The sequence below is a fragment of the Chanos chanos genome, chromosome 10 (assembly GCF_902362185.1).
Source record: "Chanos chanos chromosome 10, fChaCha1.1, whole genome shotgun sequence".
In the NCBI taxonomy this organism is placed as follows: Eukaryota; Metazoa; Chordata; class Actinopteri; order Gonorynchiformes; family Chanidae; genus Chanos; species Chanos chanos.
The window spans coordinates 1483124-1506458 of NC_044504.1; the positions used below are offsets into that span (position 1 = coordinate 1483124).

The window sequence follows — 23335 nt, forward strand, 5'->3', positions numbered from 1 at the left end:
TATGGTAATTTCTTTACCGGATCACATGACACAATTACCTCAAGAATCGATCAAGATGAATTGCACGTCAGCCTACGTTTCCGATTTTTTCTCCCTCACGGGTCCTGTCCACACGCCTATGGTGCAATAGATGGACAAAGTTTAACACACTCGGGCTGCCTGTTCCTTCGCTGTAACGCTTAAGGAAGATATGACTGAGTACGATGATCGCAGCAACTGTGCGTCAAATATGTATTTACCGAGTTGCACGTACTATGTCTCGACGCCTGATTTTTCGTCGGTCTCCTCGTTTCTACCACAGACTACGTCGTGTCAAGTTAATTTTCCTTATTCTTCCAACATAGCTCAAGTCCAACCTGTTCGAGAAGTGTCTTTCAGGGACTATGGACTGGATCACCCGAGCAAATGGCATTACAGGGGCAATTACGCTTCCTACTACTCCACGGACGAGATAATGCACAGAGATCTAATCCAGTCATCGAACAGGGCGGAAATGATATTTAAAAACGATTCCGTGTACGGCCACCACGGCGGCACTAACTCATCGTGTAATTTCTTCACGAATGTCGGCAGAAATGGCGTCCTTCCTCAAGGATTTGATCAGTTTTTTGAGACTTTTAACACAGAGAAGCCCAACCCTGAGCTCTTCAAACAAAAGACAGAGTCCAGTCTCCCTGGAGATGCCGCATGTAATAAACAGTCTTCTGATACCTCTGAGCAACCGAAACGAGACCCAACTGAAAACACAGAGGAAGAATCTTCGATGTCAACTTGCGGAGAGGACAAGAACAACGGCTCAAGTAGGTACAGGGCATTAAACGGGGCTTAGAGCCAGTCCACTGCTTTGTCGGACCGTTTTTTATGTACATCTTTATAAGCATGCACAGGTTTTTATATACCCAATAAGATTTACTTTGCCGTTGTAAAAACATTTACGATGGGAAAGCGGTTTAGGTGGGCTTCAGCAATGTTATATGTGCATTCAATATTTTTAAAAAGTGAATTACACGTTGTTTGCATTAGTTGTAAACATGCCCCACAATGATTGTGGGCCATTTGCAATTTAATACATTCAGCAGCGAGAGGTCATTTTTGAGGGATTTGATATTTCCTGGATTTTTATTAAGAAACGCGGGACTCTTCCATTCATGTGCGCCTGCGTGCGTGCTGTATATATACGTATATATACACACGTGTGTGTGTCTGCGTGTATCTGCATGCCTGCATGTGTGTGTGTGTGTGTGTGTGTGTGTGTGTGTGTGTGAGTGTGTGTCTGTTTGAGCTCGTCAGTTTTGTGCGGTTTTGTTTGTGGTTGCAGGCTTGACAAGCCAGGAAACAGACAAAAACATGACAAAACGGATGTGTTTGTTTGCAATTAAAAATCGTAGCATCCGCAGTATCTATAAATAATTTCATTTTTTAGTGCACATGTTTAAATGTAATGAGCTGTACTTGCAAATATAATCAAGTTACATCTTTTTTTATAGGTGCAACAAAGTCCCGAAAAAAGAGGTGCCCATATTCTAAATACCAGATCCGAGAACTTGAACGAGAATTCTTTTTCAACGTATACATAAACAAAGAGAAACGCCTACAGTTGTCAAGGATGTTAAATCTAACTGATCGACAAGTGAAGATTTGGTTCCAGAACCGAAGAATGAAAGAGAAAAAGCTCAACCGCGATCGGCTCCAGTATTTCACTGGAAATCCTTTATTCTGAATTCATGGCATTTTAGGCAAAGCCTGATTCGGCCTCCGTAGTGTGCCGGCTATCCTCGGTTCATTCTATGCATCTGAAAGACAGACAGAGAGATTCCACAATGACAAACTGAATAATGGTTAAAAAGGTCAGATATATATTTTTTAACTATGCAAAGCTTTTGGTATCAAACATATTAACTCTTACCTCAGTGCAAATTGTACACAGATTATTTAAGACAAATGTTCAAAGAAAATCCGGGAAAAAAAAATCAAAATATATGTAGAATATGAAGGGTACCTCGACAATCTTTTCCTATTCTCTCGGTAAATCGAGAAAGCCGCTGAAATGTAATCGTCCTTCATGCACATATTTATTTATTGCATTTTACAATGTCCATTGCAATACTTAATTCACAAACATTGCAGTAAGCAACAAAAACTCGATTACAGTAATCAGTACGTAATTTCATAATCGTAGTCTTGTGTATGCCTTTATTTGTTAGACGCATGTAATGTATTGATGTATCAAATAAACCAAAACATTGCAAATTGTTTTGATGGTTTGCATTCACTGTTCTCCTGTGTGAATATGGACGCGGGTCTGTGTTAAAATGCAATTAGTTCAGAATGTCACAGTCGAATCTGCATATATACAACACGACAAACCAGTTGCCGAGAAATGACCGACTATGATGGGATTTTTGGAGATTGACTGGAATTTGTACTACGGAATAATCAATGATCGTTTAGAAAACTACGATAAGTGTGATTACTGTGTAGTCTACTGCAGTAAACATGGAAACAGAGAAGGTGGACTACGAAACCTCGAGGTGGCCTACTATTTAAAGGTGAAAACACAAGATTAGGCCTAAACACCGAACCACGCTCCAGTTCCTTTATTCCCTTTTTGTTGTTTTACACTGAGGGTGTTTACCAAACCTTGAACTGTCTAGACAGTATAATAAAGTCTAGTTGTAAATGTCTAAATTGGGGCTATTGGACCCTCTGGTCACTCCAAATGCGACTTCGCCCCTTACAAATCGCAAAAGATTCAAGCGCTTTTAAAGTGAATTTTAGGGTTCCGCGCGACGGTAATTTCTTTACTTATACCCCAAATAAAAATGGGAAAAAAGCATCACCTATTAGATGTCCGCCAAACCCAATAAGTAATATTCCATGAGTTATTTCAATTACTTGGCCCGCAGCAATAAGTTAACCGATGCGGTGGTTTATTTTAACAAGTCTGGAAAATTGGTTGTAAACTTACTTTTTTTCTAAACTGATAAATTAATGTGAATGAAGGATGTATTAGCAAATTTAAATACTGTATTTGAACTTCTATAATGTCAAGGTCGTCACCTCCTAACCTTTTTGGATAAGTACAGGCGTCTTTTCTCTGTTGTCTGTGAGAAACTACGCCCTCCCAGAAATATCTGCAGTGCAGCACAACTCAACATGGCCGCTCGACCCTCTGTTTCCTTCAATTGAACACAAGCACATTCCTCATTCCGCTTAGACTTACAGTTTCATCCAACAAAGTCGATTCGAATTAATCTACTATTTGCAGCTATGAGGACGAACTAAGACGTGCTCTGCAACTGCACCTCTTTCTTTTTTCTCTCTTTAAAAAACCTCTAAAATTCCAGTGAGCTTCCAAATCATTAGAACACTTGGTCTTAGATAAATAAAAGTATGACTATTCGGCTGTTTTGGCGCTTTCTAGGTTTCAGATGGATCTTTACCGTATTTTCGTCAGATTTCTTTTTTCAAAGCATGAATTAAGACAGTTAACGTGTATTGTATGAGTGCCTAGAGAAGGCAACGCGATTACGTTAAAAAAAAAAAGAATAAAGCGAAACAAATAAAAACAAAATAAACAAAGTCAAAAAAGAAAAAGAAATCTGGTTACAACACTAGCTCATTTTAATTGTTAATTACAGCGCATAGCTTAGTGTAAAAGTATGCTGTGACTCCTGATTTTTCAGTACACCATGTAACCATTAAATTAATTCCTCAGTCCCGCGAGGACACTGTGTCTGCGTACGTCAGTTGTAACACTCTGTAATTACATCTAATGTCTAGAATAACAACAAAATTAAAACCCGCTTAGAGGGAATGCAACCGATAACTTACACGAGAAATGAACTTTCACAGTTAGTTATTACCCGTTATAGTACACTGCGCTGCGACTGTGTTTTCGTGTTGAAATAAGCGTTTGGTATTGGTCTGGTCATCTTCGGCAAGCTGTTGGTTCTTATTGTTACCACACGAGGGCGGACTTACAGCGAGAATTGCACTGGGTAGTGGAATCAAAATGCTTTTTTTCTCTCTCCTTTTCTGTGTTGTTAGACTTACAACAGTTTTGAAGGAGGGCCTGGCGAATATGTCGACCTCTAACTCTCATGTCACGCATTCTCTCACTACACGTTTTTATTCATGTATTCTTTGTCTTTCAACTGCTTTGCCATGTCTTCATTATTACTACCAAATCTAGGGATGTAAAGATTACATATTGCGATTTTATTTTACTTTAGATCAGTCTCACATGATGCTTGTTTAATGAATGACTGTTGCTAATTTTTATTTATTTATTTATGTGGTACCTAAGATGGCTGTTTTTAATTAATGTGGTATGGTCAAACAGACTATAACGCTACTCGTAGAGTGTCTGAAAATAAACGATCGCTTAGTCTCTCCTCGTCAAAAATCATGAACTAATGCGGGCCGATGATGTGTTTTTTGAGGACGTATTTCAGGGCAAATTTGTAATTTTCCCTGTAGCCGTTTTGTGGTCACCTTTTCTGTCACATTTAGATTAGGATTTTAAGAAACTGGGTATGTTTATGACTGAAATCAAAATGACTGTGGGTTGCTTCGCCTACCCAGACGAGGACACTCTGTTCGACCCTCAATAGAAATACACTTCTTACGGGTCTAATGTTGATTTTTAGAACAATCATATGTTTAATGGTTGCTTTCAGTCTCACACTATATTTAAGTTCTTAGTTGTAGTCGATGTTCACAGCCGTATAAAGTCACCTTTTATTTTATTTAGAGAACAGCCATGTTGCGCCTTTTTGTTTGTACACAGAATGCGCAGAGGCCAGATTATCATGCGAAATTATATAAAGCAGTGCGGCTCTAAAACTTTAAGCGTTTAATTTAAAATAGAGATTAAAATCTACGTTCAAATAACACACCAGTTAATTAATGACGTTCCGTGGTCTCGGATATTATACGTTAGAAAATGAACATTAATATTTTACTTAAACTATTTCTGAAAGAGCGGATTGTCGTGTCATTCACTGTTAAGTGAAATGCACAGACCTGATGCCTGTTTCTCTGTTACATAAAACACTGTGTTGCTGTCTTTTTCAAATGTAACTTCTATTTCGGTGCCAGATATTACAATCTGTTTTGTTATCTGTGTGGACTGTTTGTTAATGGAAGCCGCGTGACTCTAAATTAAGACAGCAAAAAGATTTCCGAACACGAAATGAGGCATTTTAGTTGTGCGCCAGTGTATTTTATATTTATAGTTTTACCAAAAATAAGATCAAATGAAATAAATAAAAATAAATACAAAAAATAAGAAAGAAATAATAAGAGTAAGAAAAACATTTTCTACATGAACTGGTTCGTAGAAACAATGACACAATTTCAGTCCATGATGGTGACACAGAGACTTGTTTGGGCCGTCACAGGCAGTCTATTCTACTGTGTAATAAAACTGATCAAAATATTTACATGCATACTACATAGTAATAAATACAACACATCCCTAAATCAGCATGTAAAATTTTATTCAGCCTTGGTCAATAAAATAGCTGTGAATCAAATAATTTCATTTTGCAATGAGCATTTATGTTTAGTAGAAGAAAAGAAACCATCATCAAAAACCAAATACTTATTTTACAAAAAAAACAAAAACCCAAAACCCTCTTTTATTTTTACGTGTAACAAATAAATATTCCATTCATATATTGCACTCCATTTATAAAAGTACTAAGACTCCCCGCGCTAGTCTAACGTTAATCACGCTGCGTTATGTTATTAATATAGAGGAAATGAATAATGACTGAATAATGAATAATGAATGATATGCTTGAATGTGTATAAGACGTTTCTGAGCGGCCTGGACATCGAGCAACGACAGACACTGTGAAGTTTACAATAACATAAACAATTTGTTGAACAGCATTTCAATTCATACAGTTCCATCCACAAAAAAAAGAGTAACTATGTCAACAATACTGGGGGTGCAGGCTGCAGGGTAGACTGCTTTACATGTTTTTTTAGTCTAGATTCTCGAGGTCTCCGCAGAAATTGTTCAGACTTAACTGTCTACAGAAAATAGCACAGTACCGAGTATAATATGGACGCTATGCAAACCAGTCAATGAACTGAAAATGTCGTATGCTGGCCTAACAGATCTCGCCTTTTCTTGTGATAATCCTGATATTTCCTTCTCTGTGAATCTAACTCTTGACTCTTTGAACAAGTCGTGCTTTCAAAAGACACAAACGGTTCAAAGTTATCAGGGAAGTCTTTAATGCAGCGTTGTCTCTATTTAATATGAAAGAATAAATCAACGCCCCTTTAAAACCTTTTGCTTATTGCATGGCAACACAGTAGCTTGAGAATGATACGCTCAAAGCCGAAGGAAAATGCAAAGTCTGGTAAATATGCTGTTCCTCAAGTTGCTCCTCTTCGTCATGATATTAATATTGGGGCTTGAAATACCCGCACGTTATGCAACTGCTCTACATGGATATTTAGCTTGCACGTGCCTGATCATCTACGTATTCCTCGATTTTTTTTTTCAGTAAATTTTGGAAATTTAGTTCATTGGAACATAGTGACATTGCTCATCTTGAACTTGAGTTGACTTTGTAAACGTTCGAAAAGAGTGCTCTTACAAGAATCTTTTTTATTGTAACTGTTCTTAAGCCAAATTTAAATAGTCGTACTTCATAAACGGCGCCCACTTTCACCTTTATTTTAAGTCTCAAATAAAGGGTAGAGTTAAATTACTCTCCACCTTTTGTCCGATTTGGAATCAATTTCAAGTCCGTGTTCTAGGTGTCGCTGTTGACCACGTCTGCGGATCCAAATCATGTGTCAATGTGTCCACGTGATGGGAAAGAGGCTGCGTCTCAAGGCCATTTTCAAATTTCATTGGAGAGATTGTCATGTGGTGGTAGGGAGAGACTCTGAGTAACACGGGGATTGTTTTGCTAGATATGTCAGCTTACAAAGGAGATCTCTCTCCTCTTTAAAAACCTCTCCAAAATGTCCTTTCCCAGTAGCGCTCCAGCTGCAAATACGTTTTTGGTAGATTCTCTGATTGGTGCTTGCAGAACCGACAGTTTTTACTCCAGCAGCAACATGTACATGCCACCCAGTGCTGATATGGGAACTTACGGAATGCAAACCTGTGGACTCCTACCGTCTCTCGGCAAACGAGGCGACGTTAACCACCAAAATATGGGCATGAACGTCCACTCGTACATACCTCAAATTGATACCTGGGCAGATCCGAGTAGGTCTTGCCGAATAGAACAACCGTCTAACCAGATGCCCACTTGCACATTTTCACAAAGCATAAAAGAAGAAAGTAACTGCTGTATGTACTCCGACAAAAGAGTAAAGGTCAGCTCGTCCGAGATACCCACCTACTCTAATCTAATTCCTGAGCCGTGTTCGGTTGACGGTCCCGAGATTCCCGTACCGGGCTACTTCAGACTGAGCCAAACTTATGCGACCGCGAAAAACCCGGACTATGGCCACGAGACGACGAGCCCCAACACTACGTTGATGCAGCTCAACAGGGTGACTCCCAAATCCCAAGCACCGTCCTTTGTCGAAGTGGAAAAGAAACTCCCCGAAATTCCGCACAACCGAGAAACTAGGACACCTACTCCGGCGGAGAGCCCAGATCCAAAGTCGAGCTCACAGGAGGAGAAGAACTGCTCTACTGAAGCGTCCGTCTCCAGCCCTGAATTGCCACACAAGGAAGCGAAAGGTGGGTACAATAAAAGAATTAATCGCGTCGCGGTGTAATGCGAACGTTCCAGCATCATAAAACCCAATATAAAACACAAACAACCCGAAAGTCGTAATGTTTAATGAGAGCCTTACTCAGGTTGCAGTAAAAGGCTTTGCAGGAAACGGTCTTCGACTGCGCTGTGCATTACCATAAAATACCTATTGTGACTAGGGTCTTTCAAGCTCTTCCTGTCGGCTTATCCAAGTATAAGTTTTGGAGATAAATATTTTATTTGGTCATTGCACGACACTGAAGCAAATTTAGATATCTCGGATGAGCCCTCGTATTTTTAAGCTATTTGAAAACAGTTTGATTTGCATTGTTTCATGCGCGCAATTCCAGCTCTACAATTCTAATGATCAGGATTTTTCCAACATGTTTTATTTCATATCTCAAATGTATTCTGATTTAGAAAAAAATCAGACTAATAAAATACAATATTTCCGTTGGCCAAATACTAAACCTTAGATAATAAACCTTGGTATGTTCTTGAAAATATATGTACTGTCAAATTAGTGAGATGGACTAATATAGCCTATGTGGCAAGAACAAAAGAATTCCGACTAATTTAGTAATTTAATTGTTGCAACCATCTTAAGCATGATACTAATATATTGAGTATTTTGTTAAATGAATGCATATTTAATGATTTGGATTGTTTTTTTCCACAATTTGTTGTTACAAGCGTTTATAGATGGATAGATCTATCTGCCTGCCTATCTATCTATCTATCTATCTATCTATCTATCTATCTATCTATCTATCTATCTATCTATCTATCTATCTATGTATCTATCTATCTATCTATTTATCTAGATAGACAGATAGATAGATAGATAGATAGATAGATAGATAGATAGATAGATAAGTGTATAAGAATACGTGTATATGCGTATAAGGTAATATTTGTTTTTCAGATGTAGCATAGATAGATAGATAGACAGACAGACAGACAGAGAGATAGATAAATAGATAGATAGATAAGTGTATAAGAATACGTATATATGCGTATAAGGTAATATTTATTTTGCAAATGTAGCATAGATAGATAGATAGATAGATAGATAGGGATAATGTGAAGTTTAAAGATCATTAAAATTATTCGGAGTGGAAAAGCGTAGTCGTACGTGCGCCGAGAGTAACAGACTATATTAGGCCAGGGGTCTTCCTGTATGAATAACTGACATAACTGACTGTTCTTATTTCGTTTCAGACTGCAAAACCGACACTCCAACCAGCAACTGGTTAACTGCAAAGAGTGGAAGGAAAAAGAGATGCCCATACACCAAACATCAGACCTTGGAATTAGAAAAGGAGTTTTTATTCAACATGTACCTGACTCGAGAGCGCCGTCTAGAGATCAGTAAAAGTGTGAACCTCACTGACAGACAAGTCAAGATCTGGTTCCAAAATCGTAGGATGAAGCTAAAAAAGATGAGTCGAGAAAATCGAATCCGGGAACTTACCTCAAATTTGACCTTCTCGTGAGCATGCAGTGGAACGTGCTTACGAAGGTCTTCCTCAGCTCCTCTCAAAGCGATACCATGGAGCCACTGGACACTGTTTTTATTTTTTATTTCACTCTCTGATACTGTGATTGTTGCTGCATCGTTTTCATTTTTTAATTGTATTTACTTCGTGGTATTCTAAAGGTGACGCATTGTGTAATTTAAATATGTTTCACAGGGTAAAATGGTGTGGTTTAGGTCTTAACTTATGGAAAATGACGGACGTACCTGTAGAAAGTGTTTTGTTGGTTCGTTTTTCGCTGGGTGAAAAGAAAACGTCGCACGAAGACACTTGCTTTGAAAATCATCGGAAAACATGACTTTGGACACGAAAGCACATTGACTGTTTGTAACTGAATGGTAAACATTCTTCATTGAGTACTGAACGTGTACATTTGTTCGAAATCTTTGGCATATAAAGCTCCATGTAAAGTAAACGTGATAGCCGATATTAAAATATCAGTGTAAATCTAATGCATGGTGTGGCATGTATACTGTAATAAATTGTTTCTGTCAAAATATTTGTTGTGTACTGTGGATTGCTCTGTCTACAAACAGCTCTGAAATGGAAACCGCACGCCTTGCAAATTCATAAGCCCTCCAGGCATTAATGATATCATTGCAGCCCTAAATGCGATAACATCTTCTTGGCCACAAAAAAGAGCTGAACTAACAAACCACCAAAACCTTAATGCTGTATGACAAAAAACTCTGCAATTTCGACTGGTTTGTGGTCCTACGTCATAACAAAATCCATGGCCAGTTCGTTAGAATAGAAATCACAAATAGAAGTTCAAACGAATAATCCGAAGTATACGTTCTACTGTTTAAAACCGCCTGTGAAAAGAATAAGGTAGAAGAGAAGAAGTATCGTGCCGATTTTAGGTGTTTTTTTTTCAGATTTCGTGTTTAATGGAAGTTGTTTGCACCAATTAGCCGGAATAAAGTAACGCTGTAGGTAAAATATTTAAATATGCTAATGGTTTTGTGTACACATAGTTTGCAATACTGAAAAAATGACATGCTCAGTCATACTGAATCGTGAGCTACGCATTCGCCTCAGGTGATGTTGCAGAGATTTGCCGTCTCAGATATTTCAAAGAGCGGTTCACCCTTTGCGAGGGATATAATTTATAATCTATCAGATACAGTAAATCAGATTTCAGTGTCGAGCGGTCGCTCTAAACATCGCGATTTTGGAAGATGATATTTAAAGGGCAATGTTTAGGTTAGGCCTAGTCCGTGAAGTTCTGCATGTAGAAATGATAAGGCCAGTGATACACGAAGACAAACAGACAGACACACGCACACACACACACACATAAAAAGTGAGAAAAAACACGTGGATCACATCATCATTTGACATCGTTTTACGCAGGCATCTCTTTCTCCGAGTAATGCAGTCTACAGAGGTTTCCTCCCTTGTATCATGCCCATACACACACACATACACATACAGAGAAGAGGGAGGGAGGGGGGGGTGGAAAACAGTACTAATCCTCTTTATGCATATATGGCGGACCTGAAGATTTGTACCAGTTGCGCAAACAGATTTTCATTAAATTCGCAAACAAATTTGATGATAGATTGTGATGTATTTTAACAACAAATGACGGTGATGATCTGTGATTTTTTTCTTGTCCACTCTTTCAAAATACCGTTCTCCTTAGGGTCAGTTTTTTTCTTCCAGAAACACGCGGCGTACTGTTTTATACCTGGTGATAAAAATATCTTTGAAGTGCACCGAATAGTGTCCTCCAAATGCTGTGAATTCTGCAATTCTATTCCCCTTGCGACTGACAACAAGCGGAGAAAACCTTCCATTATTATTATTATTAGTATTATTATTATTATTATTATTATTTAATTCAATCACACGCATTTCACTCTGCTACGTAAAGAATCCATTTTATTAAGGTCACGTTAATGTATAATCAAATGCACCTCGTAAAATCTTTATTGACAGACGTAAAAACATTATGACTTTCTTCTTAATAAATACAATAAGTATACAAATATTACTTCCTGTGTCAAACTTACAGGACCACCTTAACAAATGAAAGTACTAACCGTTGCAGAAACACGGAAAGCGTGTAAAATATGACAATCCGCAAGGAAACGGCGGTTCGTTATTTTACTACATGTTATTACGTTTATTTTACGAGGACTTAAAACTCAGTACTCTATAAAATACTTTACAAGGTCAGGGGATATGACATACCTTATGACGATATCTTGTAAGGTTTCACACAGAGTCCAAATAATTTGCAAAGGCATCAATGTTGAGTGGTGCTTGTGAAATAAATGAGTGTATTAATCTGTCCGTGTAAAAAAAATAGTCCGTTACCACCTCCATGACTGCCGCGTTTTTAAAGCGCCAAGAAAAACAGGATACAGTTGGATGCAGAATATAGTTTGCGCTTCACTCCTACAATAATCACAGATCGTGAGTTTGGTTATGAAAAATAAAATTTAAAAAATCCAAATCAAACATAGGGTTATAAGCGGATTGATTTACTCACTGTATTGGTAAATATGATCACGTGATTCATGTAACCAATCACTGAAGATGAAGCCCGCAAAAATACTATGATTGTTCGGAGGCAAGGTTTCCGTAACAGTGTAACCTTTTATATGGATACGAAGTGATCCAAAAATGTCGACTAGTACTACTCTAAGCAACTATTATGTGGACTCTATAATGGGACACGAAGCAGAGGACGCCTATGGAGCGCGTTATGTCCAGAGCTCACATACTACGACCTCAAGGCCATCAGGTGTTGGGGAAAATGCAGATTTTTCCTCTTGCAGCTTTGCGCCTAAGTCTGCCGTGTTCTCAACGTCCTGGTCCTCGGTTCACCCCCAGTCTCCTGCAGCTGTGTCCGGAATTTACCATCCTTATGTTCACCAGTCCCATCTTGCCGGCACAGACAACAGATATGTACGGTCATGGATAGATCCGATCTCAAACCATGTATCTTTGTCCGGTTTCCATTCCAACGGCAGGCACTATGGAACAAAGCCTGAAGGTTTACCAGCGAAAAGGACTGAGAGCTCCGCGTTTGAGGCTGAGCCTACGGGCGCCTCTGATTATGCCTGCGGGGCGGTTTCTGAGTGCGCCGAGAAAGCTACCAAAGAAACTGTTGGCAGTGATATTTCGAGCGAGCCAAAAGACGAGAAACAACAACAACTTGACCCGAGTAAGTAGAAGAAATTGCCCCGTGATTTACAGCCTTAAGAACTGTACGAGCAGGGTGTGTAAAACCAGTGGTTTTACTAACCTATAAAAGTGTCTGAGCTCTTACCACAGGCTGAAAAAAATGTGCAAGGTTGTAAACCGGGTATTTAGAACAAAACTGTGATAATAATTGTGCCTGCAAATTCAGACTCGACTATCTCTAATGATTATTGCCACTGCTATGGAGTTTGTCAAACAAAATGAATTGATATGTGGTTTTTAGAGTGGTCTAGCAGTGCATGCAATTTACTTGCTAATTTGTTTATTTATTTATTATTTATCCTAATGTTTTGCTTTGTGTTACTGATTCCTCTTCCTATTAATTTGGGCTTTTTTTTCTCTACAGGCAACCCGGCCGCAAACTGGATTCATGCGCGTTCAACACGAAAGAAACGATGTCCGTACACAAAATACCAGACTCTAGAACTGGAAAAAGAATTTCTTTATAACATGTATTTGACAAGGGATCGCCGCTATGAAGTCGCACGAATTCTGAATCTAACCGAGAGGCAGGTTAAAATCTGGTTTCAAAACAGAAGAATGAAAATGAAGAAGATGAACAGAGAGAGGGCCAGTGACGAGCCGCAGTGATGAATCCGCGGGCCAAAATAAGCGTCATTTTATGTAAATGTTTTCTGTTGTGATTAGAACTTATGTTGGTCAGGGCTTTATTTTTTATATTTAGTTTGTTACCACATTATTTCATAACTAAACTGAGCAAGCCTGCAAACATGCTCTCTCTCGCTGTCTCTCTCTCTCTCTATCTCCCTGTCCCTCTGATACAATGCAAATTAAGTGTCTTAATCTAATTTCATTTGGGACTCTTTAAACTGAATTTGTAAATTCTGACAGTTTACCCTATATGGGAAACGTGCGCATGCAACAGTGCAAACGTGCCAGTATTTACATGATTGTGCAAAGCCTTAACGAGTACATTGGTTTTAGGACTACAAAGTGTAACATAAGGGGTAATTCGTTTGTATATAAGACAGAAGGCGCTTTTGAGAGCCGGCTATGTCCTCTGTCCAGTTGGCTATGGCCTAACTTGTGGTCAAGAGCAGTAAGAAGCGGCCTATCTTAACCTGTAATTTTCAGTGCCAACACTATTAGCTTTCGCTTAGCGTGGTTTTGTTTGAGGGAGAGAATACCGAGAATAACGATAGCGAAATTAGTGTACATCCAAGCTCTGATGGACACTGTTTTATCTCTTATCCCTTTGTAGGCTAGTCTGCCTTTACGTTGAAATGATGTCCGCATGACAAAAACAAAGGGAGATCATAGGCCACGATGGCGTTATGGAACTTACACACCGTACAAGTTACCTGATGATATCGTATAATACGTAAAATACTTAATTTAGTTGTCCAAAGCGTCCCTGCATATGGACATGTTCAGACAGCGAACCACTAATTCACACGTTACTTATGTTTTACTGTGTAACAGCAGCAGGTAGAATTTGAAATATATACAGAAAAGGTGTACATAATCTTAAGTGTATAATATTTCGGTAAAATACATCAGGTATAGATCTGTCTGTTGACTCTCGCGTATCCCCATGAACGAAGGAAAATTTTGGAGACGAAGAGAGTGAATGTGCCGAATCCCATTGTGCTTCAAATGTGCACTTATTCAGCTGGATTTTAGCTATTAGAAAACGTTATTTTCTTTTTTGACAGAGCTCGACAAATAAAAACAACCGAATCTTTCGACTGGACGCTGTCTATGTTTGAAATTTCCAAATACGTTTGATTTCACGTAAATCCTTTGGAAAGGAAGACGTTATTTTTCGTTGGACACTGAACAGGACTGCATTGTTCGAGAATACTGAGCAACCCAATAAAGACTTTATGATTGGGAAAGGTGTTGCATGGATCCCCAATTTATTGTCAAACTTGTACCTATAATTACTTTAAAGCAGGAAGAACCGTGGCCCAATAAAGCCATAGACATGGCTAGACGTCTGGTCTAAATGAGTTTATGGGCCAGGGCCGTAATTGCTCCCCTCTTTGAAACCATCTTAGTTGGGTGTTTGTGTCTGTTGCTGACAAATAAGAATGCAGACACTTTTCTACGGGGTGTCTGCTCGATAAATTGTCTGTCCGTGAGACTGAAAAGAAATCGACCCCCAACACGCAGAAAGTCACGTTTATTCACCAACTGCATCTCCTTTTCAGTCTGCAAAACTTCACTTTGACTGTCGCTTAAAGTCGCTTTAGCTGTGTCGTATGCTAAAATACTGAATTTGGACAAATTAGATACAATCGTCACAGTGAGCAGAGCAGGGAATGTAAAATATTGACGTGGTTAAAATCGTTATTCAGGGCTCTCTAATCAACAATACAGAGCCAAATAGGTTATGTGATATTTACATGTCAGTGTCATTTGCATGTGCAGCATTTTCAGGTAGCCTTGTAGTAAAACTAGGAGTCAAAACAAATATTTTCGTTGATTTATTGTTCATTATACTGAAACTGTTGAATTTTTCTGGTAGTGAAAACTCATTAATGAATGAGAGACTGAACCAAGTGGAAATAATGACCACTAGAGGGCAATGCGGCTCTATGGAAATGTGGGGGCAACGAGTAGTGCAGAAATAAATGCGTCTTAAAATGGACCGTACTCGTATTATTATGATGTTTATGTCAAAGACATTTAGATTTCTTTGACAAATTCAGACAGTGTTATTTCTGCAAAGCAACTTAAAAACCAGAGAAACACTGCTGGACCGACAAAATGTGAAACACGCATGATAGATAATGCAGCCGCGAGGACAGAGACCGTTCCTGAATCCAGTAGTATTCACTGTGTTTTCCTCTCTTGGCTGAGAGCGTGTCACTGCAAAAGAATACCTGGAACCAGTAACACATTCAGACTTTAAGTTTACAGTCTCTGGGCAACGCGGCCGGCCAGAGCAAAAAATACCGCCGCCCCTCCCCCCCAAAAAGAATAAGATAAACAAAAGCAAAAGAAAAAGAAAAAACAACATACAAACAAACAAACAAAGAAAAAGACATGAAAGATGACGGAGTGTAATTGAGGATTACAGCACTTTCTTAAGACATTTTGTTTATTAAAACGTTGTATAGTCATAGTTATTTGTCTTGCATATATGTGCAGTCTGACAGGACAATTTGACTGATGTTAAAAAAAAATCAATATCCTGTATTAAAAGACACCCGCCCAGAACGGGGACACACCCAGTTGTGCTACGGAAATACGCGACATCGGATAGATCACGACAGAACAGTATTCGAAACCTAGTCTAACATACAAAGAGGTGAGCGTATAAACGGTATGAGCAGATAAGCATATTATTTCATGCTACAAAATAAAAGGTTATAAAAAAAAATATATGTCCTTCAATGCTTAATATCCTCCTCGTTTTTCCCGTTTACTTCATTCATATTCATGTCCGATCTCTGATCTAATTTGAATTAAATAGCGAGGATAAGCAATAGCACAACAGCCATCTTCAGTGCTTTGAGATCCTATTTCTACTGCATTCAGTCTGCTACTTGTCAATAAAAGGTTATTAGCCTCGGACTAGAGGCACTGTACGGTTTATAGGCTACTGATATGTCAACCCCCAACATAAACAATGAAAACTTATCTGAATGTAAATGGAATCAACTAGCCCACAGTAGGCTGATGCCCAAACCCTGCAGCGTCCCATAATAGTAGCTAACTTCAATTATAAGTGCATTTATGCCGAGGTGTACTGGTCTGGCGCCAGTTCACTGACTATTTCTGTTTCCTTTCATTTTTCGTAAAACAAAAACAATAATACAATCATAACAACTGTGTAACATGCACAATATGAAATGCAGTTTCCTCGATTTTCTTTCGACTTCACTGTTCTAGATTACACATATTATTGCACACTTTCACACACACACACACACACACACACACACACACACACACACACACACACACAACAGCATCAAAAATCAAAACAAAACAAAACAGAACAAAAGAACGTATGCGATGATATTCTACAGTTTCTCAGGCCAGCAAGTTGTTCTAATCAATAATACCATTATTTAAGTGTAGTCAGAAATTCATTTATACTTATCATCTGTCAACTGCGGCCTACAGTCAGTGTCGTAAAGTACCATCCCGATTAAAGAGTATCCTGAAGACCTGGTTGTGACCGAAAGTGTAATGAATTGGCCTCAGAGTTGGTGTTATTATTATTATTATTATTATTATTATTATTATTATTATTATTATTATCGGTGCTGTTGTTGTTGTTGTTGCCGTTGTTTTTCTCTTTTCTGTTCTCATTTTACGAATAACATTGTCCTTTTCTTCCACTACACTAGTATAATGAACTGATAATCGCGGGTTGATATTGATGATGTGGTAGAAGCCGAGAACACACAGAGGCTATACGTTTCCATTAAGGACAAATCTGTATAAACCGCGCCACGTCAGGCCTGCCATATGTCCCTGCACCGTCGTGATCAAAAACCAAATGCCACTCGGTTTAAGGTGTGCCTGAGCGCTGTGACGGCCTCCAATCGCTCCCTGACCGACGAATTTGAGAAACCCTTCGGAATCAGGGGGTTCAGCAAATTGACTACTCAATAACTGGCGCCCTCAATCATATTTGAGCCTTCGGCATTTCTAAGTAACGATCTGACAGTACAAATGAGTTCCTACTTTGTCAACCCACTCCTTTCATATAGTTCACATTAGGCGAGGCATTTCCTCTTTGGATCAGCTTTTCCACAGCTCGCGGACGGGTAGGCATATGATGGCTTTTTGCAACAATGCTAGTTTCCAACATATTACACAGATTCGGAAAAAAAATGTCATTATGGGAGCCCAGCAATGCAGGGCATAAGTTATCAACCGAATCCTGGTGGAATTACGTGTCACAGTGACCGCTCTAAATTTTACGGATACGATAACTTACAAAGACAGCAGCTCTTTACGACACTGCGCGAGGCCGGACTGCTACGGCGCCCCGACTGTAAATCGTACAGTGGTAATACTGGCGAGCTACCAGAACGCCTAAATCAGAACTCGTCCCCCTTCTCAGATGTTCCCCGGGATGAGACCTCAAGGTTGGGTATCGTAAAACTGGCTTTCAAATCACGCAAGGGCCTCTCTCTCCCCCTCTCTATCTTTCACTTCCCTTGTTTTGCAGATATTTTTCTATATTTGGTTGGCCTATGATGGCATTTTTCAAAGCTCAGCTCCAATGTGCTTTTACAGGCCTGCCGACGGGTAGGAATAGATATGTGTTGGATTTTAACTTTGTCTAGTTCCTACTTACAGAGGAAAAGGCAGGCAGTCATAGCCCAGAGCAGCCTCACAACCCAGCAGCTGGACCGAGAATGGCTTTTAATCCCTCCAAGTCAGAATCAGGGGAATCTCTCACAGCTCGACTCTGGAACAAAGGTCAAGTGAAAATATGGCTTCAAAACAGCAGAATGAAATGGAAAAGGATCACTCCACACCTATATTCAGTGCACTCAGCCGAGACTTGGAAAAGACTGTTGACGGAAATGGTATTATAATAATCGTTTGAGTAAATTATTGTTGTTGTTGTTGTTGTTGTTAGTAATATTAGTTTTACTATTTCAGTTACTTTGTTCCTTTGCAGTAATAACTGCAATTTTTGCTGTTGGCATTCATGGTAATAGTAATACTATGATAAAACAATATTTTTTTCAAGTCCAATATTTTTTGAATAATTATTTTCTGTTCTGTTATTTTCTTTTCTGGCTGTCTTTTTTTTAATTTGTTGATTCTGTCATTAATCTGTAGGTAAGAAATTACTGAAAAAAACTATTGAACTATTGAAAAAAAAGTTCTAATTTCGATAGCATACAAGTCTTTCAAATCTTTGATGCAAGTTAAGTTCTGTTATTTTGAATGTAACGTGTTGATCTCTGACATGATTGTTTTTGTGACGTAATCAATATATAAGCACTATAATTCCGCCGACTTGCTGTCTGTATAATTCTACACCCAGAACGCTGATTTTCGTCCGAACTGGGTAAAAGTCGTCAAAATGATAAGCACTGATAAGCATGTCAGACATCATTGTTTATTTTCCTGTGTAACTTTTAGACGGGTTGCATAATAATTAATAATTTATGCGTTAGATATAATTAATTTTATAATTTGTTATCTCGCTTTCTTTCTTCATGTAGCCTATTTATTAATTTAAGGGGGGAGGGCAATATACGTTCGAATGGATTATCAACACCTCGGTTGTAATAATAGTTCTATCATTCTGTTTTAAGTATATACAGTTCCATCTATTTAATTTTAAAATTAAATTTCGCGTAAATTGAAAAAAAGAAAGAAAGAAAAGAAAAAACAGCAACACCAAAATAAAATCATGAATGTCTAAATGAAACTATTTTGCCGCTTAACACCAGAAAGAAAATCCTTTAAAATGTCTGTGTAACATGAAACAGTAGATATACCCCTTGCACCTAACAATCTTCGTATACTTTCTGAAATAACTAATAGCAAAGCACATTATATAGACTCATACACTTTTTAATTTTGTTTCGTTTAAACTGAGGGTGTAATAAATATCTTAACTAACCAGAGCATTTCGCTTCCGATCATTACACACATTTTCACAAACCTTGGCACTGAGAGGAAATAAATGTTCTAAAAAATTGTTTGGCGTTACCTTCACGTTCTCTTAACTAACTGACATAATTCTGCAAAATATGATATAATAGATAAGGATTTAGTTACAAATTCGAAGTTTGTGATTTTTTTTTTTTTATCTAACAACACTGTGAGAGAGAGAGAGGGAGGAGAGAGAAAGAGAGGGAGAGAGAGAGAGAGAGAGAGAGAGAGAGAGAGAGAGAGAAGAGAGAAAGAGATGCAAAACCACTTATTTGTTTTCCAATAAACATCAAAGTCGCCCACAGTCACCCAAAATTAGAACCTCTGAATATATCTAGCGCCATTTATTTTACTGTCGTTTACGATTTGAGCAGATCAAAAATATTTGACACAAGGAGCGGAATTGTGAAGCAAAAAAAGCGTTGTATGGTTTAAAGCTATAAGGGAATGGCCTTGGTGATTATGCGCAAAACGGACAGGGAATTGCTGCAGCCTGAAATTCCTTTTTGTTAGAAGACAATTTACAGCTTGGTAATAGACCTTTTTATGAGCCTGTATCGCTTGTCATTGGATGCCACTGGTCATGTGCACTAGGCGAACGTCTTCATGGTCCTATTCCTCATTTCCCTGGCGATTTTTTCACCGCATTCTGCAGCTAAAGCGTCCCAACCGAAACACTCTGTCTAGGCTCTCATATTAGTTTTATATCACAGGTGCTATAAGTGAGGGGCTCGGCTAACTTCAGAGACGCGGTAGAGTTCTTACTGTTAGCTTGTCAGTCACGAGCTGGGCGCTGCTGCCTTCGCATCTCCAAGTAGGACACGTCAGGCTGTATCTTGTGTGCACGTCAGTAATCATAATGCCGTGTAATATCAGGCAAAAGTCAAAGAGGGAAGACATGGAATATCCGGCTCTGACTGGTAAGTTGACTTTTTCACCAGATTTTTTGTCCGTCTTGTTCTTCGGTGCTGTCCATGTGAAATTATATCAACGATAATTTATCTATTGACGACAGAGGAACCTGGTGCTTTTCATTATTAACAGTTTAGAGACAACAGGACAGGAAATATTAGCGATTGTTTCCGATTATTTGTCATCGAAAACAGCCGTAAGACTAGTGTTCTGAGGTTAATAAATCGTCTACAGTACTCTACACCACCAGTTGTATGTGCGCTGTTTGATAAATGGCGACTGTTTCATTTAATGACTGTATCATCATATGATTTGAAATGATTATATCTCTGCTTGTTATTACAAACTTAAGATATGTAGTTACCTCGATGCCAATGCACATAGAAACACGCACTCAGAAGTAAATAGCTCAGAAATGCTTGTGCAGTTGTTGTTGATATTGTTATTATTAGTATTATTATTATTATTATTACTATTATTATTATTATTGCTACTACCATTATTATTATTATCATTGAGCAGCATATATTATTCACAAACAGAAGGATTGGTGGTTAACAAAGTTCAACAAGTTAGCCGAGGGTAGTTATTAAAACGGAATTACTTTGAGGAGTTACTTTAAAAAGAAAATGTAACCGGTGACAACAAATACGATGTTAGGTGAAATACATATGTGTGTATGGTTATTAGGTGGTAAATACACGGTGTACACATAGCTTATTTTTGTGTGAAGTTTGGGTTTACTGAGCCTGCACTGCGTAGAAAAGCTGTGAAATGCTATGGAGAAGTGTGAGGAAAAAAAATCCCACTGGATTATGAATAATATGACCCTTTACTGAAATATCCTTCCCTTTAAATGTCACGAAAATAACCTCCTGTTAACCAAGCCATTCTTCAATCGTGCAACTGCACAGAAATAAAAAAAAAACGCTCAACAAACTTTCTAATACTGAAACTAAGCTAATGATGCAGACAATATTAATGAAAGATAAAAACAGCAAAGAATTCAGTAGCACGAGCTTGGTAGCCGATCTGAAGTGTGTGAAAGCAGCCGTTTTAAGAGCTATTCGGCGCTGCCTGGAGATGGGGGTTACGGAACAAAGACAGTATTTCACCCATGGCTGACGGGCAGCTGCAAAAGTATTTACAGCCTGACTGCAATGCGGCAAAAGAAAGAGAGAGAACAGGCGCTGGATATGAGGCCTACGAGTCCGTGCCACGAAAACCTGGAGAATAAATGTTTAAATGTTTATGATTCGACAGCTCGAGAAAGTTAAGACGAAATGCGACAAAATAGCTCGAAAATCGTATTTCTGGAAGCGGCCTGTATTTCACTGGGTTTCTTTTGTTTTGTTTTGTTTTGTTTTTATTTCATTTAATTCGGTTTTCTTTACCATGCATAGATGCTTTCAGAAAATATCAGCAAAATCACGAGGAGCGCTAAACATGAACTAACTACACATTAACATTTCAGTTGGTAAAGGTGAGACAGGAAATTCGAGCCAAGTTAACAAGGGTGTGGATCTCTCTCTTTTTGGAGGTCACAGTTAACGTCGGTGTTTGAAAGTTGGTTTAAGGCACCATTGTGAAACATTCCGATAATCAGATGTCGGTGATATTACTGATTCTCGTCAAGTTGAGAAAATAACCTCAAACAATTATACCAAGGAGCAGAGGTTCAAATAAAAAAAAATGTTTGCATGTTTTCCAGAGCGTTCATGATGGTCATGCCATGGTCATAAAGCTCAAACGACATGAATTCAATTTGGGATTAATCATGTTTCTGTAGTTCGGAATTTGTTTTAAAATTTCAAATCCCTTTTCTCAGCCTCTTGTGGAATGACTATGACAGTAGAAATGGAATAACTATGATGTAATTTTCAACGGTGCACTGGATTTCCCACCGGTAGCCTGTTCTGTAAACTGATGGGAAAATTACATTCATACATGAAATTTCCCTTTGAAATGGTTAGTTTTAGTTTTCACACAGACGCAGACACAGACAGACATACACACACACACACGCACACACACGCACGCAAAGAACACCGGCAGGATAGATAGATAGATAGATTTGTCACAAACTGTATATCATTTTGCATTGCGCAATGGAACACATGAAGGCCAAAAACTAACCCGATACAGTCCGTACCTTTAAGAGAGGCTTTACAACATACGCTCAACTGGGAGAAACATTATTTGCGTGTCTAGCATGTAATATAGCATACTCCAAACACCTTAAACAAGACGCTTGTTTTCCGGCAGACGGCGCTGTTGCCCAACAGTCAAACATTTTTCGCAACATTTTCCGCATCGTTTGCTTTGGAGGTCATGTATCTAGAGCCTTATTGGTTGACAGAAGCACATGACTCTCTATTACGTCTTTCTTTGACCTAAAATTTAAAAAAAAATGCAGACTATGGAAACTAATGAATGAAAAGAGTTGGGTCTGTTTATAACGTAGTCTACTGAGTGACCTCATCCGTTTGTGCCACCAAGGAGGAGCGTCTCTTGACTTTATTAATGTGAAGGCATATGCTACCAAATCTTATTGGAAACTTAAGAATAAATGAAATTTGTTGAAAATAAACATTAGGAAACAAATGCGGATTTTCTAAATCCTTTTGTTTCGCCCTCGATTCCATTGTGTAGATTTTGTTTTCAATGCAGGATCTCATCAGATTTTTAGCTATATAAAAAAGAATCAGTTTTTCATATATTTAAATAAATTGTGGAAAGTTTACCGTTTTACTTTGCTTTGAGATCTTGCGCGACCTCACAACATCTATGGAAACGTGGGGTTTTGTTGGTGTCGTTCTGAAACAGTACCAACCTGCCATATGGTGGTGGAATTTTCTCAGTCAAAGACTCAGAGATTCACGCCAGGAATTCTTTTTATTGCTTTATTACCGTACACTTGCGGAGATCAGTCAGGAGAAAAGGGGGCGGGGGTGAGATGAGAAGGGGGGGGAGCACAAAAGTACTTTTGGCTCACAAAAGTACACTACAGAAGTACACCACAAAAGTACGTAACTACGTAAGGTCCACCACAAAAAAAACCCTAGAAACAAAACAACAACAACAACAACAACAACAACAGTAAACAATTAAATTTACGAAGTAAAGGGTATGGAGTTAGAAAGCTATGAGGGGAAGAATTAATGCTTAGCTGCATAACTTCATATTCCAAATTTGCTTAATTGTTTCAGAAGCAAATGATTAAATTTGCTTTAAGTTTTGTTGCTTAGTTCAGTAACAATGGTGTTTTAAACTCCTTTCTGCAGTTCCCCTGCCTCGAGTCTCTGTCGTGAATGTAGAATAATT

The 23335-nt window shown here is 38.5% G+C and overlaps 3 protein-coding genes across 3 annotated transcripts; all 3 read left to right on the forward strand.

Annotated features, from left to right (window-relative positions):
* Positions 1-114: 114 nt before the first annotated feature.
* On the forward strand, positions 115-1720 carry hoxd11a (homeobox D11a). The gene is made up of 2 exons (XM_030786825.1): positions 115-800; positions 1488-1720. The coding sequence occupies exons 1-2, from the start codon at positions 191-193 to the stop codon at positions 1718-1720; spliced, it is 843 nt and encodes a 280-aa protein (XP_030642685.1). The 5' UTR covers positions 115-190.
* A 5224-nt stretch (positions 1721-6944) lies between these two features.
* Positions 6945-9238, forward strand: hoxd10a (homeobox D10a). Its single transcript, XM_030786892.1, has 2 exons — positions 6945-7726; positions 8964-9238. The coding sequence occupies exons 1-2, from the start codon at positions 6994-6996 to the stop codon at positions 9236-9238; spliced, it is 1008 nt and encodes a 335-aa protein (XP_030642752.1). The 5' UTR covers positions 6945-6993.
* A 2676-nt stretch (positions 9239-11914) lies between these two features.
* Positions 11915-13087, forward strand: hoxd9a (homeobox D9a). The gene is made up of 2 exons (XM_030786727.1): positions 11915-12458; positions 12843-13087. Exons 1-2 carry the CDS (start codon positions 11915-11917, stop codon positions 13085-13087), a joined length of 789 nt encoding a protein of 262 aa, XP_030642587.1.
* Positions 13088-23335: the final 10248 nt, after the last annotated feature.

Excerpts from the sequence above, each read along its gene's own strand:
- hoxd11a (XM_030786825.1), top strand. The coding sequence starts at position 191 with ATGACTGAGTACGATGATCGCAGCAACTGTGCGTCAAATATGTATTTA. Across the intron at positions 801-1,487 it reads GGACAAGAACAACGGCTCAA|GTGCAACAAAGTCCCGAAAA; the intron begins GTAGGTACAGGG and ends CTTTTTTTATAG.
- hoxd10a (XM_030786892.1), top strand. The coding sequence starts at position 6,994 with ATGTCCTTTCCCAGTAGCGCTCCAGCTGCAAATACGTTTTTGGTAGAT. Across the intron at positions 7,727-8,963 it reads GCCACACAAGGAAGCGAAAG|ACTGCAAAACCGACACTCCA; the intron begins GTGGGTACAATA and ends ATTTCGTTTCAG.
- hoxd9a (XM_030786727.1), top strand. The coding sequence starts at position 11,915 with ATGTCGACTAGTACTACTCTAAGCAACTATTATGTGGACTCTATAATG. Across the intron at positions 12,459-12,842 it reads ACAACAACAACTTGACCCGA|GCAACCCGGCCGCAAACTGG; the intron begins GTAAGTAGAAGA and ends TTTTCTCTACAG.